Genomic DNA, 24032 nt, shown 5'->3' with positions numbered 1-24032 from the left:
TAATATTGGACCACCATTCCTCCCACTGATACCAATGATGGGGCACTATTCTTCCCACTGATACCAATTATGGGTCACTATCATTTCCAGTGACACCAATAATGGGGCACTAAAATTTCCAGTGACACTAATAATGGGCCACCATTCCTTCCACTGATACCAATGATGGAGCACTATTCTTCCCCCTGATACCAATGACGGGGCACTATTCCTCCCACTGGTACCAATAATGAAGCTCTATTCCTACCAATTAAACTATTGACAAGGCGCTATTATTTCCAATGATGGGGCACTATTCCTCTCACCATTACCAACAATGGGACACCATTCCTCCCACTGTCACCAATGATGGAGCACTATTCCTCCCACTGACACCATTGATGGGGCATTGCTTATTCCCACTGATGCCAGGACATTTTCTTCTCCGACTGGCCACAGTTTGGCCCCCCTAAAGTTCGGAGGACGGTAAACTGGTCCTTTGCTTACAAAGTTTGGAGACCCCTGATATAGAAGTACCCAGAAGAGGAAGAATCCTGAAGTCTATATATGAAAAACACATGTATAGCAAAATAGCAAGCAAATAAAAAGTCTAAGGTCCTGTGCACATGAGGTTATTGTGGTAATGTGTGCGTTACCGCGCGCTTTACCGCAACACCTGCCAACATGCATTTATCACATTGGTTCAATGCGGTGCCATGAATTCAGAATGGCACCCCAAAACACCTTACCCGACATGGATATTACAACAGCGACACAGTGTGAGCGGCCCTGAAAGTGAAATGTTATAATATTAAGAGTGAGCAGTCATTGAACCTTCACTATACTTTCCTTTCATTGTAATCTATGTGTTGGTATTGCACAATGCAGACTTGGTCAGAGCTGTAATGAGCCTTGAATACACAGGACAGTAATGAGACTCTGGATCAAGGTTCACCGACAGCTATCAGACAACAGATATTTCTGTTAGGAAGGATTAAAGTGCAAATCTCTTCTCTCAAAGCAGCTGAACACTGAGGTAGCAAAGCTACGAGACTCCTCAGTCAGGTAAGAAGAGTAGATTTTTTGTGACCTGGCCAGATCCTAAGGCTCTGTTCCCAGCTGAGCGCACTGGAATCGTGGGCGGAATCGCACAATTCTGCCCGCGGTTCCAGAATCGCTGCAAAATACGGGTCACGTTTGCAATGCCATTATCTCTTAATGGCACCCCAAACGCAGTGCAATTTTGCTGCGATTGTTGAGCGACAAAACCCAACAAAATTGGGGCAAAATTTTCACTGCCAAATGCCCCTGGCTCTGTGCCAAAATTTGGAACATGAGCTCCTTTGGAGCGTTTTTGGAGCGGAGGGAGGCCTATTTAAAAAAATGGTGCTGCTTCAAAAATGCATCACAAAAACACACACGCAAAGACAAAAAAAAACAAAAACGCAGTGCAGCAGCTGTCGCTTAGATGTGAATGGAGCATAACACTTACCTCCCTGTAATTCTAAAACTATCCCTCCATGTATTCCTAACACAAACCCTCCCTGTAGCCCCAACACTAACCCCCCTGTACCCCAACACTAACCCTCCTTATAACCCCCAACACTAACCCTCTGTACCCCTAACACCAATCCTCCCTGTACCCCAACACTAACCCCCCCCTGAATTCCTAACACTAACCCTCCCTGTCCCCCTAACATTAACCCTCCCTGTACCCTTAACTCTAACCCTCCCTGTACCCCTAAAACTAACCCTCCATGTATTCCTAACACAAACCCTCTCTGTAGCCCAACACTAACCCTCCTTGTAACCCCAACACTAACCCCCCTGTACCCCTAACACTAACCCTCCTTATAACCCCCAACACTAACCCTCTGTACCCTAACACCAATCCTCCCTGTACCCCAACACTATTCCCCCCCTGAATTCCTAACACTAACCCTCCCTGTACCCTTAACACTAACCCTCCCTGTACCCCTAAAGCTAACCCTCCATGTACCTCAACACTAACCCTTCCTGTAACCTAACACTAACCCTCCCAGTACCCCTAACACTAGCCCTCCTTGTAACCCTAACACTAACCCTCCCTGTACTCCAACACTAACTCTCCTTGTACCCCTAACTATAACTCTCCCTGTACCCTAACACTAGCTCTCCCTTTACCCTTAAAACTAACCCTCCATGTACCCCTAAAACTAACTTTCCATGTACCTCAACACGAACCCTTTCTGTACCCTAACACTAACCCCCCTGTACCCCTAACACGTCACTAACCCTCCTTGTAACCCTAACACTAACCCTCCCTGTTACCCTAACATTAACCCTGCCTGTACCCCAACACTAATCCCCCTGTACCCCTAAAACTTAACCCCCCTGTACCCCTAACACTAACACTCCTTGTAACCCTAACACTAACCCTCCCTGTACCCCTAACACTACTGCTTCCTGTAACACTCACTTTTGGTAACCCTACCACTAACCCACCCTGTAACTATTGGTGAGCTGCACATACAGTATCTCACAAAAGTGAGTACACCCCTCATATTTTTGTAAATATTTTATTATAACTTTTTATGTGACAACACTGAAGAGATGACACTTTGCTACAATGTAAAGTAGTGAGTGTACAGCTTGTATAACAGTGTAAATTTGCTGTCCCCTCAAAATAACTCAACACACAGTCATTAATGTCTAAACCGCTGGCAACAAAAGTGAGTACACCCCAAGGTGAAAATATTGAAATTGGGCCCAAAGTGTCAATATTTTGTGTGGCCACCATTATTTTCTAGCACTGCCTTAACCCTCTTGGGCATGGAGTTCACCAGAGCTTCACAGGCTGACACCGGAGTCCTCTTCCACTCCTCTATGATGACATCACAGAGCTGGTGGATGTTGGAGACCTTGCGCTACTCCACCTTCCTTTTGAGGAAGGGTTTAGGTCTGGAGACATGCTGGCCAGTCCATCACCTTTACCCTCAGCTTCTTTAGCAAGGCAGCGGTCCTCTTGGAGGTGTGTTTGGGGTTGTTATCATGTTGGAATACTGCCCTGTCGCCCAGTCTCCGAAGGGAGGGGATCATGCTCTGCTTCAGTATGTCACAGTACTTTTTGGCATTCATGGTTCCCTCCATGAACTGTATCTCCCCAGTGCCGGCAGCACTCATGCCGCCCCAGGCAATGACACTCCCACCAGGAAACAACAACAAAAAGAAAAGGGGTGCACCGACCTAGTACATTACCACTAAAAATGTATTAAAATATTAAAAAGTATACATTATACTCACAAAGTGGTTGTGAATAAACACACATCAACATAATACACATAAAGTCTCCAAGGTAGCCAAGGAACCGCACTATGCCAAAAAAGTTGCTGCTGAACCACACTCTGGAAAGGCCAGGGATTAAATGGGAGCTGGTCCACCTGTTAGGTTACTAGATGTCCTCCCAGTGAACACAGGCTTGTCAGTGCAGTCTGGGGAGGTGGGTGGGCTCGAGCAGCTGCCTGAGTTGCTGTGTACATGACCGGCTCACAGTGTCAGCTGCCCGAGAGATTTTTTGTACTGTGCAGAGACCCGTAGCGGTCGTGGGCGGAAGTGACGTAAGATGCGGTGGAGCGCATCCACTTGCACTTCCGGTTTACGACTTCTGGTTCAGCTTTGGGAGGCGGGTGTCTGATCCTGGCTTAGGTGGGCGTACCTCCCACCTTCTCGCCATTTGACCCCTTCCCCCCCCCCCCCTGGTGGGGGTGGAGCAGGAAGAGGCGTGACCAGCTCCCATTTAATCCCTGGCCTTTCCAGAGTGTGGTTCAGCAGCAACTTTTTTGGCTCTGAGGAAGGGGGTTCGCCCCTGAAACGCGTCAGCCCAGACACAGCAGCCTCATGCGGCACACTGCATACCATTCAGCATAGTGCTGTTCCTTGGCTACCTTGGAGACTTTATGTGTATTATGTTGATGTGTGTTTATTCACACCTGCTTTGTGAGTATAATGTATACTTTTTAATATTTTAATAAATTGTTAGTGGTAATGCACTAGGTCGGTGCGCCCCTTTTCTTTTTGTTGTTGATTCCTAGTTGGTTTCGGATACCCTTGATCCTGAAGGGGCAGCAAGACTGCAAGCTTTGTCCACTCAAATTTGAAGTATCCCTCTTCCCTCCGCTTGTTACTCGCAGGAGAATTGTTCTACTAATGACACTCCCACCACCATGCTTGACTGTGGGCAAGACACACTTGTCTTTGTACTCCTCACCTGGTTGCCACCACACACGCTTGACACCATCTGTGCCAAATAAGTTTATCTTGGTCTCATCAGACCACAGGACATGGTTCTAGTAATCCATGTCCTTAGTCTGCTTGTCTTCAGAAAACTGTTTGCGGGCTTTCTTGTGCATCATCTTTAGAAGAGGCTTCCTTCTGGGATGACAGCCATGCAGACCAACTTGATGCAGTGTGCGGCGTATGGTCTGAGCACTGACAGGCTGACCCCCCCCCCACCCCTTCAACCTCTGCAGCAATGCTGGCAGCACTCATACGTCTATTTCCCAAAGAAAATCTCTGGATATGACGCTAAGCACATGCACTCAACTTCTTTGGTCGACCATGGCGAAGCCTGTTCTGAGTGGAACTGATCCTGTTAAACCGCTGTATGGTCTTGGCCACCGTACTGCAGCTCAGTTTCAGGGTCTTGGCAATCTTCTTGTAGCCTAGCCCATCTTTATGTAGAGCAACAATTCTTTTTTTCAGATCCTCAGAGAGTTCTTTGCCACGAGGTGCCATCCTGAACTTCCAGTGACCAGTATGAGAGAGTGAGAGCGATAACACCAAATTTACCACACCTGCTCCCCATTCACACCTGAAACCTTGTAAAACGAATGGGTTTCATGACACCGAGAAGGCAAAATGGCTAAATGGGCCCACTTTGGACATTTTCACTTAGGGGTGTACTCACTTTTGTTGCCAGCGATTTAGACACTAATGGCTGTGTGTTGAGTTATTTTGAGGGGACAGCAAATTTACACTGTTATACAAGCTGTACACTCACTACTTTACATTGTAGCAAAGTGTCATTTCTTCAGTGTTGTCACATTAAGGCTACGTTCACATGTAGACGTTTTGGGGAGTTTTTCTGCTCTAGGATCAGCTCAAAAAACGCCCAACAAGACAAATCCTATTCATTTCAATGGCCCCTGTTCACATCTGAACGTTTTGACGTTTTAAGCAAAATGCCCAACGCTCGAAAAATTACACGAGCTTCTTTTTGGGCAGATGTCCGCCGAGCACTCGCGATCGTCCGTTACACCGGAAGAAAGGCAGGCGGCTAATGTAAACAAAGCCGCCTGTCATTCTTCCCTGTGTAAGAATGAAGATCACACGGTTCTACTATGTAGGACCGTTGATCTCTGTTCTTACACTAGTAGCCACAGCCAATCACAGTTAGAAACACGCCCCTAGGGACACACTTAACCCCTCCCTCTCCAATAGAGTTAACTCCTTCACTGCCAGTGTCATTTTTGCAGTAACAGTGCATATGTATAGCACTGATTACTGCAGTAATGTCACTGGTAACCCCAAAAGTGTCAAAAATGTCAGTCAAGGGTCCGATCTGTCCGCCGCAATGTCGCAGTCCCGCAAAAAAAAAAATTGCAGATCGCCGCCATTACTCGTTAAAAAAAAAAACAACAAAAATGACAAAAATCTTTCCCTTAGTAATTAAATGCAATAACTTTTGCGCAAACCAATCAAAATATGCTTTTTGCAATTTTTTTTTACCAAACATAGGTAGCATAAAACAAATTGGCCTAAAATGTTAAAAAATTTAGATTTTTACATTTTTTTGGGGGAAATTTCATATAAAAAATTTGGAAAATATTGTTATTTTTGCAAAATTGATGCTCTTTTTTTATTTATAGCGCATGATAAAAAAATAGCACAGGTGATCAAATACCACCAAAAGAAAGCTCTGTTTGTGGGGAAAAAAGGACGTCAAATTCGTTTAGGTACAGAGTCGCACGACCGCGCAATTGTCCGTTAAAGTCACGCAGTGCCGAATCGCAAAATAGGCCCTGGTCAGGAAGGGGGTAAAATCTTCCGGGGGTTAAGTGGTTAAAAACGCAGCTTACAGGTGTTTGGCTTTTTCTCTTTTCTGCCTGTAAATGCACCTCTACATCCAGAAAGTGTTCACAATGCGCCAGTTTTTCCAAATTTTGTTATGTTACAGCCTTATTCCAAAATACAGTAGATTTAATGAATTATTTTCCTCAAAATTCTACAAACAATACCCCATAATGAGAATGTGAAATAAGTTTGTTTGAAATCTTTGCAAATTTATTTAAAAATAAAAAAGGAAAAAAATCCCATGTACATAAGTATTCACAGCCTTTGCCATGACACCCAAAATTGAGCTCAGGTGCATCCTGTTTCCACTGATCATCCTTGAGATGTTTCTACAACTTGTTTGGAGTCCATCGGTGGTAAATTCCATTTACTGGACATGATTTGGCACACACCTGTCTATATAAGGTCCACACAGTTAACAGTGCATGTCAGAGCACAAACCAAGCCATGAAGTCCAAGGAATTGTCTGTAGATCCCCAAGACAGGATTGTATGGAGGCACAGATCTGGGAAAGGGTACAGAAAAGGTCCCAATGAGCACAGTGGCCTCCATCACCTGTAAATTGAAGAAATTGGAACCACCAGGACTCTTCCTAGAGTGGGCTGCCTGGCCAAAGAAGGGCCTTAGTCAGGGAGGTGACCAAGAACCTAAATATCATTCTGACTGCTCCAGCATTTCTCTGTGGAGAGAGGAGAACCTTCCAGAAGAACAACCATCTCTGCAGCACTCCACCAATCAGGCCTGTATGGTAGAGTGGCCAGACAGAAGCCACTCCTCAGTAAAAGGCACATGACAGCCCACCTGGAGTTTGACAAAATATACCTGAAGGACTCTCAGACCATGAGAAATAAAATTCTCTGGTCTGATGAAACAAACATTGAACTCTTTTGCCTGAATGGCAAGCGCCATGTCTGGAGGAAACAACGCACCACTCATCACCTGGCCAATATTATCCCTACAGTGAAGCATGGTGGTGGCAGCATCATGCTGTGGGGATGAATTTCAGCGTCAGGAACTGGGAGACTAGTCAGGATCGAGGGAAAGATGAATGCAGCAATGTACACTTTGTGAGTAATGAGCAAAGGTTGTGAATACTTATGTACATGGGATTTTTATTTTTGAAAAATGGAATCCATAAATGCTCAAACGCTTGATAAGCCTAAACAAGCATGCAGAACATGTTTTTTAGGCAGCTTTTCTCCTTCAGGGGAGCTGACCAAACACTCAGTGTGCATGAAGCCTTAAGGACTAAAAATGCAAAATTTCTACCATGCCTGGGGGATGCCCTGACCCTTCCTGTGTAGTGGTGGATCGGTATGAAGTATACAACCTACTGCATCACCACAGACATTTAGGGCCGACTCACACCAGGCATCCCACAGGAATTTGCGGCAAAACGCGTGTGTAAAATCGTGCCTGACTTAGGGGCAAAATTTGGTCCCTAAGCTTCTTTTGGGCAACAAACAAGCATCGGGCAGTCCAATCAAGTATATGCATGACACACAGGATCATGTGAAAATCGCACTCACATAATCTCGAGCAGGAATAACTTTTGAACGGGGTCCTAGGCAGCCCGTAGATGATATATTTGTATTTATATTTTTTTATATTTTTTAACCAAGGGGTTGAACATATAAAAAAAAAGACTTGATATCTCCATCCACACATTCAAGGTGGATGTAGGAATACCTCCAGCTGAGCCTTTGTATTCTGACAGCAGGGAAATATCACCCCTGGCAGAATACACTGGTGGATTGAACAGAAATGTTTATACCAGGGTGGCTGTATAGAAGTTGATTGGTAGATCAACTTCAGTGCAACCACCCTGCCCATACATGGATCAAAATTCAGATGCTCCCTGCTGGACCGGCCAAATTTTGATCCATGTATGACTGGCTTTATCCTAGATGATCATCTGGTAAGTACATACCAGACACTTTTCCTTGATGAGGGTCTGGTATGGATGTCAGGGGGCACCCCATGCAAAAAAAAAAAAAAACAGAAGCATGGGATCCCCCTAACTTCCACTCTAGACCCTTCGAGTCTCGTATGAATTTTAGGGGAATCACCAAGCTAAAAACTAGAAAAAAAAAGTGTGGTGTCCCCCCCAACATCTATATCAGACCCTTATCCTAGCGTGCAGCCTTCCAGGCCAGGGAAAGGGGGGGACGAGCGTTCACCCTCCTTCCTTCAACATGGTGATGGGACCTTGCCAAGGTAGACTGGCAATGTTACCCTAACACTCAGTGCCGGGACAAGGTCATCCAGCGCCCAGGGCAAGGATGCCAAACTGCGCCCCCCCTTCCCTTAGGGTTAGGGTCAAGGCACCCCCCCCCCATCCTTGCAATAAACCATTGCGCCCAGGGCAACCTTTCCTCCTGCCCACCCCTTGTCCTGGCCCTGCTAACACTGACCCTCCTAGTAACTCTAAGGCCGCCTTCACACCTGGCGTTTCCAGAACACGCAAAAAAAAACACACAGAAAATGCACGTCGCGCTTGCGGTACTTTTTTTGTTAATGGCAGCCCAAGCGTGGTTGCCAGAAACATTTTTTGCATTTTCAGTCAGGTGGGTGTAAGGTATTAAAAGAGAGGTAGGTAGGCTGGATGATCATATGGTATTATTGCAGTCAGGTAAGTACATGTATTATTACAAAGGTAGGTCCATGGTAGTATCAAAGAGATCGGTAGATGGTATTACTGTATAGCAGTTGCTGCACATTATTATAGAGGTTGGTAAATGGTATCATTATACAGCTAGATATACAGTATGGTATTATCCTAGAGGTAGGTAGATGGAATTATAGATTTAGGTACATAATATTATCATAGAGGAAGTTACATGGTGGTATTATAGAGGTAGGTACACAGCATTATTATAGCGGTAGATATATGGTGTTATTATGGAGGTAGGTACACTGTAATATTATAGAGGTAGGTACATAGCAATAATATAGAGGTAGGCGGATGGAATTATACATTTAGATACATGGTATTATTATAGCGTTAGGTATGCTGTAGTATTATAGAGGTACTGTAGGTACACAGCAATAATATAGAGGTAGGTGCATGGAATTATAAATGCAAGTATATGGTATTATTAAAGAGGTAGGTAGACAGCATTAATATAGAGGTAGTTGGATGGACTTATAAATGTAGGTATATGGTTTTATTAAAGAGGTAGGTACACATCACTAATATAGAGGTAGGTGGATGGATTTATACATTTAGGTACACAGCATTATTATAAAGGTAGGTGGATGGAATTATAAATTTAGGTACATGGTATTATTATAGCGGTAGGTACACAGCATTTTCATAGAGGTAGGTATATGGACATATTATAGAAGTAGATATATGGTATTATTATGGAGGTAGGTACGCTGTAATATTATAGAGTTAGGTACACAGCATGAATAAAGAGGTAGGTAGATGGTATTTCTAAAGTGCTAGATACGTAATACTAAAGGTAGGTTGATAGTATTATTATAGACTAGGGTTGCCACCTCATCCCTTTAATCCAGGACACATAGGAATTACACAGGTTCTGAGGCTGATATAATGCACATAAAGCACTAAGGAAGTTTAATTACCACCTTAACCACATCCTACCTGCCCGCCGTCAAATGACAGTGGAGCGGTGCTCCTATGGTTCTGGGATGCTGTCATATGACGGCGCACCAGAACAGCCTCTCTCGCACGCCCATGGGGGCACGCAGAGCGGCGATCGTGGCCTCGCTGTGTTGCTAGGACACGGCACGACCCCGATCTTGGTAAAGATTCAATGACATGGCTCTTTACCCATGTGATCGGCTGTGTCCAATCACAGCCGGTCACATGTAAATGAGGAAGTGCCGTTATTCGGCTCTCCTCGGCTCACACTGTCAGTGTGTGAGGCGAGGAGAGCCGATCAGCCGCTCCTCCTCACAGGGGAGACCGGGACATGTAATCAGGGCACTGATCATCAGCGCCCTGATTACAGAAAATTGCAATAGAGTGCCAATCAGTGCCCACCATCAATGCCCACAGTGCCCACCATCAGTGCCCATAGTGCTGCCAGTGAGTGCCCATTAGTGCCTGCTTATCTAGGCACTGATGGGCACTGACTGGCAGCACTATGGACACTGATTGCGGGCACTGATGGTGCTGCCCATCAGTGCCACCCGTCAGTGCCGCCTGTCAGTGCGCATCAATGCTGCCTGTCAGTGCCCATCAGTGCCGCCCGTCATTACTGCCTCTCAGTGTTCATCAGTATCGCCTATCAGTGCTCATCAGTGCCACCTATCAGTGCAGCATATTAGTACCTCCTTATTAGTGCCACCTCATCAGTGCCCATAAGTACCACCTCATCAGTGCCCATTAGTGCCGCCTATCAGTGCCCATCAGTGCCGCCTCATCAGCGCACATCAGTGAAGGAGAAACATTTATTTATTTTCAAAATTTACTCACAGAAAATAAGAAAAACTTATTTTCTTTTTCAAAATTTTCTGTCTTTTTTTTTTTTTTTAAGAAATAAAAAACACAGCGGTGATTAAATACCACCAAAAGAAAGCTCTATTTGTGTGAAAATAAATGATACAAATTTCATATGGGTACAGTGTAGCATGACCGCGCAATTGTCATTCAAAATGTGAGAGCGCTGAAAGCTAAAAATTGGCCTGGGCAGGAAGGGGGTGAAAGTGCCCGGTATTGAAGTGGTTAATCAGCCACAGAACCTGTGTAATAATGTGTGTCCTGGATTAAAGGGATGAGGTGCCAACCCTTTTATGGAGGTGGGTACACCGTATCATTATAGAGGTAGGTACTTTGTATGACTACAGAGGTAGGTGTACACCGTATCATTATAGTGGTAGGTACTTTGTATGATTACAGAGGTAGGTGTACACTGTATTATTATAGTGGTAGGTACTTTGTATGAATACAGAGGACGGTAGGTGTACACAGTAGATGACGGTAGGTAGGCTGTACACTACTCTATCATCTATGACTGGCAAGAATCAGCTGACCTCCCTGTCGTCACATGACTGGGTGCTGACAGTCCGGGCTGGCCGCGGTGGATGCCGGGATTGTAGTTCGCTGGGCTCACTCTGCTCCTCGTGCAGTGGGGAGAGCGGACTACATTTCCCGGCATCCTGCGCGGCCCCGGCACTGAGCGCTGTACAGAGAGCTGAGCACAGCACGCGAGGGACACTACCTGCACTGTATGGTAACAACCGGGACTCACCACTGTACTACGGGATGGGGGGGGAGAGAGGGGTGATAACTGGGGGAGACCACTGAACGCCAATAGGGGGATTCTGTGTTATATGATAACTGGGACACACCATTATACTGTGTGGGGTGGAGGAGGGGACAATACCTCGCTGCATGGGGAGTGTTACATGGTAACCTAGGAGACCGCTGGACTACATGGGAGGGGGGTTCTCAGGGCTGCTTAAAGACACTGTACAGAGAAGGGTGGCCAGGAGTATGTAGTATACAGCACATTGTACAGAGGACAGGAGTATGTAGTATACAGCACATTGTACAGAGGACAGGAGTATGTAGTATACAGCACAATGTACAGAGGTCAGGAGTATGAAGTATACAGCACAATGTACAGAGTGCAGAGGTCAGGAGTATGTAGTATACAGCACAATGTGCAGAGTGCAGAGGACAGGAGTATGTAGTATACAGCACATTGTACAGAGTGCAGAGGACAGGAGTATGTAGTATACAGCACATTGTACAGAGGACAGGAGTATGTAGTATACAGCACATTGTACAGAGGACAGGAGTATGTAGTATACAGCACATTGTACAGAGGACAGGAGTATGTAGTATACAGCACATTGTACAGAGGACAGGAGTATGTAGTATACAGCACATTGTACAGAGGACAGGAGTATGTAGTATACAGCACATTGTACAGAGAAGGGTGGTCAGGAGTATGTAGTATACAGCACATTGTACAGAGGACAGGAGTATGTAGTATACAGCACATTGTACAGAGGTCAGGAGTATGTAGTATACAGCACAATGTACAAAGTGCAGAGGACAGGAGTATGTAGTATACAGCACAGTGTACAGAGGACAGGAGTATGTAGTATACAGCACATTGTACAGAGGTCAGGAGTATGTAGTATACAGCACAATGTACAAAGTGCAGAGGACAGGAGTATGTAGTATACAGCACAGTGTACAGAGGACAGGAGTATGTAGTATACAGCAAATTGTACAGAGAAGGGTGGTCAGGAGTATGTTGTATACAGCACAATGTGCAGAGGACAGGAGTATGTAGTATACATCACAATGTACAAAGTGCAGAGGACAGGAGTATGTAGTATACATCACAATGTACAAAGTGCAGAGGACAGGAGTATGTAGTATACATCACAATGTACAAAGTGCAGAGGGCAGGAGTATGTAGTATACGGCACATTGTACAGAGTGCAGAGGACAGGAGTATGTGGTATACAGCACAATATACAAAGTGCAGAGGACAGGAGTATATAGTATACAGCACAATGTGCAGAGGTCAGGAGTATGTAGTATACAGCACAGAGTACAGAGTCGGGTGGTCAGAAGTATGTATTGTATAACACAGTGTTGAGGGTTCAGGTAGTCTAAAGTATGTTGTAGCAGACAGCACAGTGGAACAGTCAGGAATATAAATTGTACAGCACAATGGTTAGAAGTACTGTATGTGCAGCACAGACTGCAGGTTGGGGGGGGGGGGGGTCAGGAATATATATTTTGTAGCACAGTATACAGAGTGGAGCAGCCAGCTGTAAGTAATGCACAACGGGGGCAGTGAGTGGTATGTAATGTACAGCAGAGTGGGGCAGTGAGCGGTATGTAATGTACAGCAGAGTGGGGCAGTGAGCGGTATGTAATGTACAGCAGAGTGGGGCAGTGAGCGGTATGTAATGTACAGCAGAGTGTGGCAGTGAGTGATATGTAATGTACAGCAGAGTGGGGCAGTGAGCGGTATGTAATGTACAGCAGAGTGTGGCAGTGAGTGATATGTAATGTACAGCAGAGTGTGGCAGTGAGCGGTATGTAATGTACAGCAGAGTGAGGCAGTGAGTGGTATGTAATGTACAGCAGAGTGTGGCAGTGAGTGGTATGTAATGTACAGCAGAGTGGGGCAGTGAGTGGTATGTAATGTACAGCAGAGTGGGGCAGTGAGTGATATGTAATGTACAGCAGAGTGGGGCAGTGAGTGGTATGTAATGTACAGCAGAGTGGGGCAGTGAGTGGTATGTAATGTACAGCAGAGTGGGGCAGTGAGTGGTATGTAATGTACAGCAGAGTGGGGCAGTGAGTGGTATGTAATGTACAGCAGAGTGGGGCAGTGAGTGGTATGTAATGTACAGCAGAGTGGGGCAGTGAGTGGTATGTAATGTACAGCAGAGTGGGGCAGTGAGTGGTATGTAATGTACAGCAGAGTGGGGCAGTGAGTGGTATGTAATGTACAGCAGAGTGAGGCAGTGAGTGGTATGTAATGTACAGCAGAGTGAGGCAGTGAGTGGTATGTAATGTACAGCAGAGTGTGGCAGTGAGTGGTATGTAATGTACAGCAGAGTGGGGCAGTGAGTGGTATGTAATGTACAGCAGAGTGGGGCAGTGAGTGGTATGTAATGTACAGCAGAGTGGGGCAGTGAGTGATATGTAATATACAGCAGAGTGGGACAGTGAGCGGTATGTAATATACAGCACAGTGTGCAGAGTAGGATAGGTAATCTATTTGTTACATACGTTACAGAAAGTTTATATTCTTCTCATTTATTTATTTTCTAGGCATTAAGAATGGCACCAAAGATAAGCACAGAGCTGCTGCGGCAGCTGAGGCAGACCATGCGTTCCTCCCGCAGCGTGACGGAGCCCATCCAGGCGTACATTGTGCCCTCCGGAGACGCACACCAGGTATTGCGACTTCAATGTCACACCCAGGAGTCAGGCCTGACAATTAACGCCTCCTACACACCATCAGATTATCCGACACATTGTCACATTGTCTCCATTTTTGTCACATGCTGGTCTCATATGGAAAGTGAAGAGGTTACTTTCATACGAAAATTCTCCTATGACAGAATTCAGCCCCAGAAGTGATGTCATGTGTTGGATTGTGTTGTATGTATTCTTTAGTTTCTGAGCATGCTCAGTCTTACTCTTACAATTTCTTTCGGACAAAAACTGTAGTAATTAAATTAAAATCTGGCTTTGTGTTCGCATACAATACAAATGTTATACCCTAAAAATTCTGTTTTTGTCGTACAAAAATTGTTGGAAGCTCTATAAGAGCGATCCGATAATCGGCAGATCGTTCGTCAGACGAAATTTTACTTCTGGTTTTCTTATCGTGTGTATGGGCCGTAAGGGATTGTTTTTTTTGGGGCTTATTCACAAGAGTGCAGAGAGTCGTACGCCATGAAAAATGAGCCTCTCTCTGCACCCCGGGTGGCAGGTGTTTGTGTCTAGTAGAGCTGCACCATTCTGGATAAAATGAGAATCACAATTTTTTTTTGCTTAGAGTAAAGATCACGATTCTCGGCATAACCTCATCTTTCACATTTTACAGAAAAATTGGGCTAACTTTACTGTTTAGTTTTTTTTTTTTAAATTCAATTAACCACTTGCCGCCTGCCGCAAGTACATATACTGCGGCGGTCAGCCCCTCACAGGCAAAGTGACGTATATATACGTCACTAGCCTGTAAGGCTCTGGGGAGCTCCCGCGCGCCACCGGAGGCGCGCTCCCGCGCGGTTATGGCCCCCCCCGCACGTGTGACCGGCGGACCTAATGTCCGCCGGTCACTCGGCGATCGTCGGTGCAGAGGGAGAAAGGCAGGGGGCTAATGTAAACAAGCCGCCTGTCATTCTCCCCTGTGTAGAAACAGTGATCATACGGTTCTACTATGTGCACAAACCAATCAAAATACGCTTTTTGCTATTTTTTTTACCAAACATATGTAGCATAAAACAAATTGGCCGAAAATGTTAAAAAATTTTGATTTTTACATTTTTTTTTGGGGGGAATTGAAGAACTGAAGAAAAGCAGGCCCAAACCATGATGCTGCCACCACCATGTTTGACAGTGGGGATGGTGTGTTCAGGGTGATGAGCTGTGTTGCTTTTACACCAAACATAACGTTTTGCATTGTTGCCAAAAAGTTTGATTTTGGTTTCATCTGACCAGAGCACCTTCTTCCACATGTTTGGTGTCTCCCAGGTGGCTTGTGGCAAACTTTAAACAACACTTTTTATGGATATCTTTAAGAAATGGTTTTCTTCTTGCCACTCTTCCATAAAGGCCAGATTTGTGCAGTATACGACTGATTGTTGTCCTATGGACAGAGTCTCCCACCTCAGCTGTAGATCTCTGCAGTTCATCCAGAGTGATCATGGGCCTCTTGGCTGCATCTCTGATCAGTCTTCTCCTTGTATGAGCTTAAAGTTTAGAGGGACGGCCAGGTCTTCGTAGATTTGCAGTGGCCGGATACTCCTTCCATTTCAATATTATCGCTTGCACAGTGCTCCTTGGGATGTTTAAAGCTTGGGAAATCTTTTTGTATCCAAATCCGGCTTTAAACTTCTCCACAACAGTATCTCAGACCTGCCTGGTGTGTTCCTTGTTCTTCATGATGCTCTCTGCGCTTTAAACGGACCTCTGAGACTATCACAGTGCAGGTGCATTTATACGGAGACTTGATTACACACAGGTGGATTCTATTTAACATCATTAGTCATTTAGGTCAACATTGGATCATTCAGAGATCCTCACTGAACTTCTGGAGAGAGTTTGCTGCACTGAAAGTAAAGGGGCTGAATAATTTTGCACGCCCAATTTTTCAGTTTTTTATTTAACAAAGTTTGAAATATCCAATAAATTTCGTTCCACTTCATGATTGTGTCCCACTTGTTGTTGATTCTTCACAAAAAATTACAGTTTTATATCTTTATGTTTGAAGCCTGAAATGTGGCAAAAGGTCGAAAAGTTCAAGGGGGCCGAATACGTTTGCAAAGAGCCCCCCACTGGTTTCTGCTAGTTCTGTGCTGACAGCACTGCTGGACATCTTCCAATGTGGAAGGGAAGTAAGCATGATGTGTCTTTCATCTGCTGCATTAAGTTTCCTAGGCTGACCACTGCGTCTACAGTCCTCCAAGTTCCCTGTTTTTTTGTGCTGTTTAAAAAAACTGGAACTTGCTGATTTCTATTAAAATGGGCTTCTATCAGCAAAGCTGAAAAGGTTACAATGCATACCATGTGAAAAGGAGACTAGAGTGCCACTTTCTGGCTGGATAGGGGATTGCATAAAATTTTGCATAATCTTCTACTTGCCTGTTTAAAAAAAAAAAAAAAAAAAAAAAATGAAAATACAATATGTACAAAACCTGTATTATTTAGGGAGGGCAAGGAAACTGGTTCATTTTAACAGCAGCCTTACCAGCTGCACATACTCTCCTTGCCTGCACTCCCCTGTCATTTCGTTTTTTTCAGCAGAAGTGAGGAGAGGAAGCGTGTGTAAGCTCCAAGTTTATTCAAGTCAGACCTTACTCAGGAAGGATGATGGGCTCCCCAGCACCTTTGTCTTAAAGAGACCCTGTCACCTTGTTCCTTCAAGGCATAGTGAGAAGGCTTGCTTAAAGCCCACACACCTACCTATACTTACCTTTACATGCAACTCCTTCCTACGTGACTGCCAATGACCCGATGATTCCAGCTGTAGGGGAGCATGTGATCCCCTCCCATGATGCATTGCTTAGACCTAGCAGCCATTTGTTAGGCCCAGGCACAGTCACATGATTGGGAGTGTGATGTCACCGGGTAATCTGCAGGTGCGATGGGTATAAGGTGGTCTGTGGTGGGCCTTAGAGACCCCAAATGGGTAAGGTGACCAGGTCTCTTTAAAGTGAACCTGGACTCTATTTTTAACGATTATCCTAATTGTGGCTGTGAACATGTCCTCCATGTGTGCAGTATGTACAATGCACTGTGTGTCCTCATTTAATTGTCTCTTGTCATTGGTTTGCAGAGTGAGTACATCGCCCCATGTGACTGCAGACGGGAATTCATATCCGGATTTAATGGCTCAGCGGGTGAGTACGGTAGTGGATGTTTCTCCCAGAATGTGACTATAATTCGGTTTTTACTTATGTCAGGTCAGATCAGGTGCTGCATTATTTGATTGCTTATTTTGGATGAAAGCTTTTCACTTCTGCATGGTTGTGAATGTCATGATTAGCACTGCACTGGAGTATCTTAAGGGTCCTGGTTTCAGTTCCCACCAAGTCTCTATGTGCATGGAGTTTGTATGTTCTCCTGTCTTTGTGGTCTTCATTTTGGGTGTTCCAGTTTCATCCCATAACACAACGTGCTGGGAGAATATAGTGGTATTAATACCCAAACCAAAAATATTATATCTTGCAGCTTACCATTTCTTGGATGTGGTGGCTGAATTAGTTTTCTTTTCTTTGGCTTCCACCCCCCCTCTGTTTTTTTACCTGGTGATCCTGCCAGAAACACGGTATCAGGACATTATCCCCCCCGGACATTATCCCCCCCGGACATTATCCCCCCTGGACAACATCCCCCCGGAAAAGATCCCCCTCGACCTAATCCCCCCCCCCCGGGACAATATCCCCCTCCCGGAAAACATCCCACTGGACATAGGGTTAGGGTTAGAGGGGGGATGTTGTCCAAGGGGGGATGTTGTCCAGGGGGGATGTTGTCCGGGGGGGGGGGGGATATTGTCCTAGAATCCAGTAACACACCCCCTATTAGTGAGACAGAACTCTGGAGGAACACTATTGTATTACAAACACTGCAGCCCCAGCATCCCCCCCAGACATGCCTGTGCCTGGCTTCACATTGTTGGCGGCTGCTATGCCTGCACAGCATCCCCGGCGTCCATCCACACATGCATGTGCCTAGCTTTTCCCTGTTGACCGCCGTGGCTGCTATGCTTGTATGGCATCCCTCCAGACATGCCAGGGCCTCATGCTGAGCTCTTTTTGGCAATGGGTTGGACACCCCTTTTTTATATGAATAAATAGAATCCGATAATTTTAAGCTTGTGCTTTTGAAAAAACAGACTTGCTGGCTGGATCACCAGATGACAATAGAAGGAAGGAAGAGCCTAAAAGACCGAAACGAATGCAGCCACCACATATTAGCATTTTTTTTTTTAAGTTGCAGTATAATATTTGCTCTTGGGTTTAAAGGCGAAGTTTACCTTACCCATGATCTCTGCAGTTAGATCAGGGAGAATGACAGGCGGCTTTGTTTACATTAGCCGCCTGCCTTTCTCCCTCTGCACCGGGAGATCGCGAGTGACCGGCGGACACCGGGTCCGCCGGTCACACGCGCGGACATGTTAGGGAACAAGCGGGGGCGGGAGCGCGCCCCCTAGAGGCTCTCAGGCTAGCGACGTAGTACTACGTCACTTTGCCTGTACGGGGCTGACTGCCGCAGTTAATATACTGTGAGCGGTCGGCAAGTGGTTAAAGGCCAGCCAAAACCTGACCTGGAAAGGTTTACTTACACTGAAATGACATTAGCGATATGCGGTCGGTTTAGATGCAAATCATACTTAGTAGGTTCCTCATAAACTATTTTGGATGGACTGACCCTTTAACCACTTGCCGACCGCGCTATAATGGAATGATGGCTACAGTGCAGCCGGCTAGTTCTAGGAGGCTGTCATATGATCGCCTCCCCTTATTGCACCCGCTGTGGGGCACTGACTGTGCATTCGTGATCAGTGTCTTCCAGACATTGCTGATCACGGATTGAGGTAAAGAGCCAATCAGTGTCTCTTTACCATGTGATCAACTGTGTTCAATCACAGCTGATCACGGATGTAAACAGAAGCAGGTTATCGTCATTCCTTTCCTCATGTTGACAGCATGAGGAGAGGAGAAGAGAGCTGATAACCGGCGTCTCTAAATAGGACATGTACACTGATTATCAGTGCACTTCCAACAGTGCTGCCTATCAATGCTCATCAGTGCAGCCTATCGGTGCCCATCAGTGCAGCCTCTTCAGTGAAGCAGAAAAATTACCTGTTTGCAAAATTTTATAACCAACAATGAAAAGTTTTTTTATTCTTCTATTTTTTTTTTTTTTTTTGGCTTTTGGGGTTTTTTTTTTTCAAAATTTTCAGTCTATTTGTTTATTTAGCAAAAATTAAATCCAGCGGCTGGGTGGATTAGATTTAAATCCTTATTTAAATCACTAGTAAAGAGGCTTGATTTATATCATGGGTGTCCAACCTTTTGGCTTCTCTGGGCCACACTGAGTGTAGAGAAATTTTCTCGGGCCGCATATAAAATATATACTACAGTTAAGGTATATAAGTAATAAAACGCTGCAGCGCCCTTCCCGCGCCACCTCACCAGTGCGCGTGCCCATCGGCTGGACCGGCTCCTATGATAGACGTCACCAATGTGCTGTCTATCATTGACAGAGGCTCCGAGGCAGACTCTGCCTACAGTTAGTTGGAAGCCGCTGTGGCCGTTCCCCCGACTCGACTTCCTTCCTCCCCAGCAAAAAAATAATAATTGTCAGGGGGCAGTGGGCCGCATGGCCTGTGGTCCTGGGCCGCATGAGGCCCTCGGGCCACAGGTTGGACATGCCTGATTTAAATCAACTTGATTTAAATCATAATTTTTTTTATTAGCAACTGTCATTTCTGTCCCGCAGCGGCTCCTTCTCTGACCTGATGTTGGCTCACTGACCGTCCCATTCAGTTTAATGGGAAGGCTGGTGATGTGGCAGTGATACAATAAGGTGAGGGACATGGCGGCAGCAGGTGAGTGGATGCCCGCTAACAGGCGCTGCCACGATGGATCTGACATGACAGGTGCTCTTTAAATGTAAGGACCTATTCTTGCTGGTAGTTAGATTCTTTATTATTTGCAAACAAAAAAAAAAAAACAAATGAATGTTTTCTATTTAAAATAAGCTGTCAGGTTAGTAAAACAGCGATATCAGACCCGATTCAATCATACAGTTTGCAGTGTACATAGATTTACAAAACAATGGGATAAAGGAATACTCCATGAACTTTGTTTTATCTCATGGTTACTATGAAATTGTGATGCAGTGCATTTTATCTCAGCTTGCAGAGCTTGGATTCATTAAATGCGTTTACAAAAAATTTAACTATTGCAGAATATACAGCCTCATGCTACATAACTAAGCTCCATTTCTTGCTGCATAAACTAAATTATTAATGTATCTTAAATAGAAAACTAACTTTAGATAGATTTTTACTCCAAATGCATTTTATTAAAATAAATTGAATCAAAAAAATCCAATTTAAATAAAAAAATATAAATCTGATTTTTTTCTTTTTTTTAATTCTTTTAAAATAAATCATTGATTTTTATTCTCCCTGCTTAGCGGTGATTAAATGACACCAAAAGAAAGCTGTATTTGTGGGAAAAAGATGATAAAAAAAATTGTTAGGGTATAGTGTTGCATGACCGTGCTTAGATTGTTAGGTGTTTGATTGTCTGGTCATCCTTTAATTAGGAATTCATAGTGGGACCCCTGCTGAGGGGAACAGGAACACATCACTTTGGGGGTCTAGTAAATAGCTCTTTGTGGAGGTTTTATGTCTGCTTTCACGGTTATACCGGCTATTATTGAACTTTAGAATTTATAGCCTGGGCCTGATTATCCTGCCCTATAATAAATCTAGCCCCGTATTCTGTTTTTCCATGCTTGTCCGGGTTTTAGTACAAGCAGCAGAATGTGGCGCCACATTGCAAAACCTCGGAGTCTGAGTGCGGCGGACCGCTGACACTTTAATGAGCTTGCGGAGTCATACAAGGACTAGCGCATTCTTTGCAGTTTATATTAAACATGTATATTATTAGACCCTTCTCTGAAGACCGGGGGTGTCCAAACTTTCTAAACAAAGGGCCAGTGTACTGTCCTTCAGATTTAAGGCAGGCCAAACTGTGGCCAGTGGCAATAAAAAATGTATCGGTGTCAGTGAGAGCAAACAATACTTCAGGCTTGGTGGTTAGTGGGAGTAAAATAATTACATAGAGCCTGTGGTCAGTAAGAGGAATGGTGCCCCATCATTGGTGTCAGTGGGAGGAGTAGTGTTCCATCATTGGTGTCGGTGGAACGAATAGTGCCCCATCATTGGTTTCAGTCGGAGGAATAGCGCACCATCATTGGTGTCAGTGGGTGGAATAGTGCTCCAACATTGGTATCAGTGGGAGTAGTAGTGCCCCATCATTGGTGTCAGTGGGAGGAATAGTGCTCCATCATTGGTGTCAGTGGGAGGAATAGTGCTCCATCATTGGTGTCAGTGGGTGGAATAGTGTTCCAACATTGGTGTCAGTGGGAAGAGTAGTGCCCCATCATTGGTGTCAGTGGGAGGAGTAGTGCCCCATCATTGGTGTCAGTGGGAGGAGTAGTGCTCCATCATTGGTGTCAGTGGGAGGAGTAGTGCTCCATCATTGGTGTCAGTGGGAGGAGTAGTGCCCCATCATTGGTGTCAGTGGGAGGAATAGTGCCCCATCATTGGTATCAGTGGCAGAAATAGGGTTCCATCATTGGTGTCAGTGGAAGGAGTAGTGTAGTACAGTATTTACACTTTAGTAACTGGAGTTCTGCTTTAATGGAATCTGTCTAAACATTCTAAGCACCTGTGAATTTAAACATTTAAATAAAGTTAGGGTCATCATTTTTTTCCCCTTTTTGGATAGAGCAGCAAAGGGTTAGACTCTCTGTCCGATTTGTTTATTACTGGATCCCTGCTATGGGGATTCACCATATTTTACAAGGACTAAAAGTGATGGAAAAAGTCTTCAACCTGTTCTGGTGACCTCTCTCTTCAGAGAGGCTTCCCATCCCTTTGGAGAGATTTTCTCTCACTTCCTGTTGTGCCTCCAAGACAAGTAGTGAAGGACAAGAAGAACGGACTTGGTATTCCCTAGTCCAGTGATGGTGAACCTTGGCACTACATATGTTTAGGAACTACATTTCCCATGATGCTCAACTGCACTGCAGAGTGCATGAGCATCATGGGAAATGTAGTTCCAAAACATCTGGGGTGCCAAGGTTCACCATCACTGGACTAGTCCAGGGATCCTCAAACTATGGCACTCCAGCTGTTACGGAACCACACATCCCATGAGGCATTGTAAAACTCTGACATTCACAGACATGACTAGGCATGATGGGAATTGTAGTTCCTGAACAACTGGAGGGCCGTAGTTTAAAGACCCTTGCCCTAGTCTATTCAAAACAAAAAGAAAAAACTTTGGCTGGATATACCTAAATGTATCTATGGTAAAAAGTGCAAGTGATGTTGGGACCGGCGCTACCACATAAATATTGTGTCTGTGCAATTCCATACACTGTATAATTCATATAAAACATATAAAAGTGCATATAGTGCTTAAACCAAAGTGCTGCGTGCTGTAAACCTTTTATATATTCGCATGGGCTGTGCTCAGTGTACCATATAAACACATGTGTACATATAAAGTGCTGAGTGCTATTGATAACCACGTGTGTGATTGCGTGCTAAACAAAGTTTGGCGCCAGTGGGTGTACCACCAATTGCACGTTGTTTTACCCTAACAAGGATATACTACGCAATGGAGGCTTGTTTTCTGTTCTAGTGACCAGGGAGTGCTGAGCCACCTTCCTAAGAGTGCGGTAAGCAACGGTGCAATTGGTGGTACACCCACTGGCGCCAAACTTTGTTTAGCACGCAATCACACACGTGGTTATCAATAGCACTCAGCACTTTATATGTACACATGTGTTTATATGGTACACTGAGCACAGCCCATGCGAATATATAAAAGGTTTACAGCACGCAGCACTTTGGTTTAAGCACTATATGCACTTTTATATGTTTTATATGAATTATACAGTGTATGGAATTGCACAGACACAATATTTATGTGGTAGCGCCGGTCCCAACATCACTTGCACTTTTTACCATTCTACTACCTCAGTGGTAGGTTGGGGGCAGCTTACACCACCATTTTTTAGTCCAAAAAAGTACTGAAACTCCATAGCGCTGGTATTTAAACCCTTTTCCTAAATGTATCTATCCCCGGGTTTCCTGACCAGTGTGTGAGATTCTGCATGGGTGGCTTCTGGAACAATAAATCTCTCTGGAACTTGTTTCCGCTAATGGGTTTTGTTGTACTTAATATAAATCAAGTTGCCGGCTGGCTCGGTCTCCTGGGTGCTGACAGGTGGTTGGTAATGTTGCATAAGGTGATTACAACTCCGTTCAGACTTCCACTTTGGCAGCAGAACAATGCCCACTCTTAAAGCTACGTTTTTTTTTTTGTAAAGTTTGGTCACGTGCATTAAAGTTTCAGAATTGAAACTGAAGCCTCTTTGAAAACCCCAAACCCATATTTTGCTCGTCATTCGTTGTGGGACATTTGCCTTGCCTGGTTCATGCTAAAGTTAGCCACACACTTTAGATACAAGTGGAAGAATTCAACCGTAGCCTGCAGTATAATGGGGGTGGGTTACCTGATGATCATCCCTGAGCTGCTGTATGGCTGGTTCCTTCACCATCACAAATGCAGGCGCATTACTGTGCTCAGTTGTTATACTGGGATAAAAATTTTGTTTTAAAAAAATGTTTGTCTTATTTTTAGTTGGGTAAACATGAAATATTGCATTGAATAATCATATATTTATTTTCTGCCAGCAGGGGGAGTGCTAGGCTGCTTTCTACATGTTTATTGAGCTAATCTTATCTGCCAGCAGGGGGAGCATTAGGCTCCTTTTCCACATGTTTACATGGCTAATCTTATCTGTCAGCAGGGGGAGTGCTAGGCTCCTTTTTCCACATTTTTACTGGGCTTATCTTATCTGCCAGCAGGTGGAAAGCAAGTTTCTGGGATCTACATGTTTACTGGGCTAGTCTTATTTGCCAGCAGGGGGAGCACTAGGCTCATTTTCT

At 44.8% G+C, this 24032-nt stretch overlaps 1 protein-coding gene across 1 annotated transcript in view; it reads left to right on the top strand.

Moving 5' to 3' along the window:
- Window positions 1-949: 949 nt before the first annotated feature.
- The window catches only part of XPNPEP1 (X-prolyl aminopeptidase 1), a 92065-nt gene continuing 68982 nt past the window's right edge, over window positions 950-24032 (top strand). Inside the window, exons 1-3 of the mRNA XM_082269294.1 lie at window positions 950-1044; window positions 13871-13996; window positions 17106-17169. Coding sequence (XP_082125420.1) covers window positions 13880-13996; window positions 17106-17169 — 181 coding nt within the window. The 5' untranslated portion in view covers window positions 950-1044; window positions 13871-13879. The remainder of the gene's footprint in view (window positions 1045-13870; window positions 13997-17105; window positions 17170-24032) is intronic.

This window comes from Pelophylax lessonae (assembly GCF_965119305.1).
Source record: "Pelophylax lessonae genome assembly, chromosome: 9".
NCBI lineage: Eukaryota > Metazoa > Chordata > Amphibia > Anura > Ranidae > Pelophylax > Pelophylax lessonae.
This window is presented reverse-complemented; position numbering and strand designations above follow the sequence as displayed.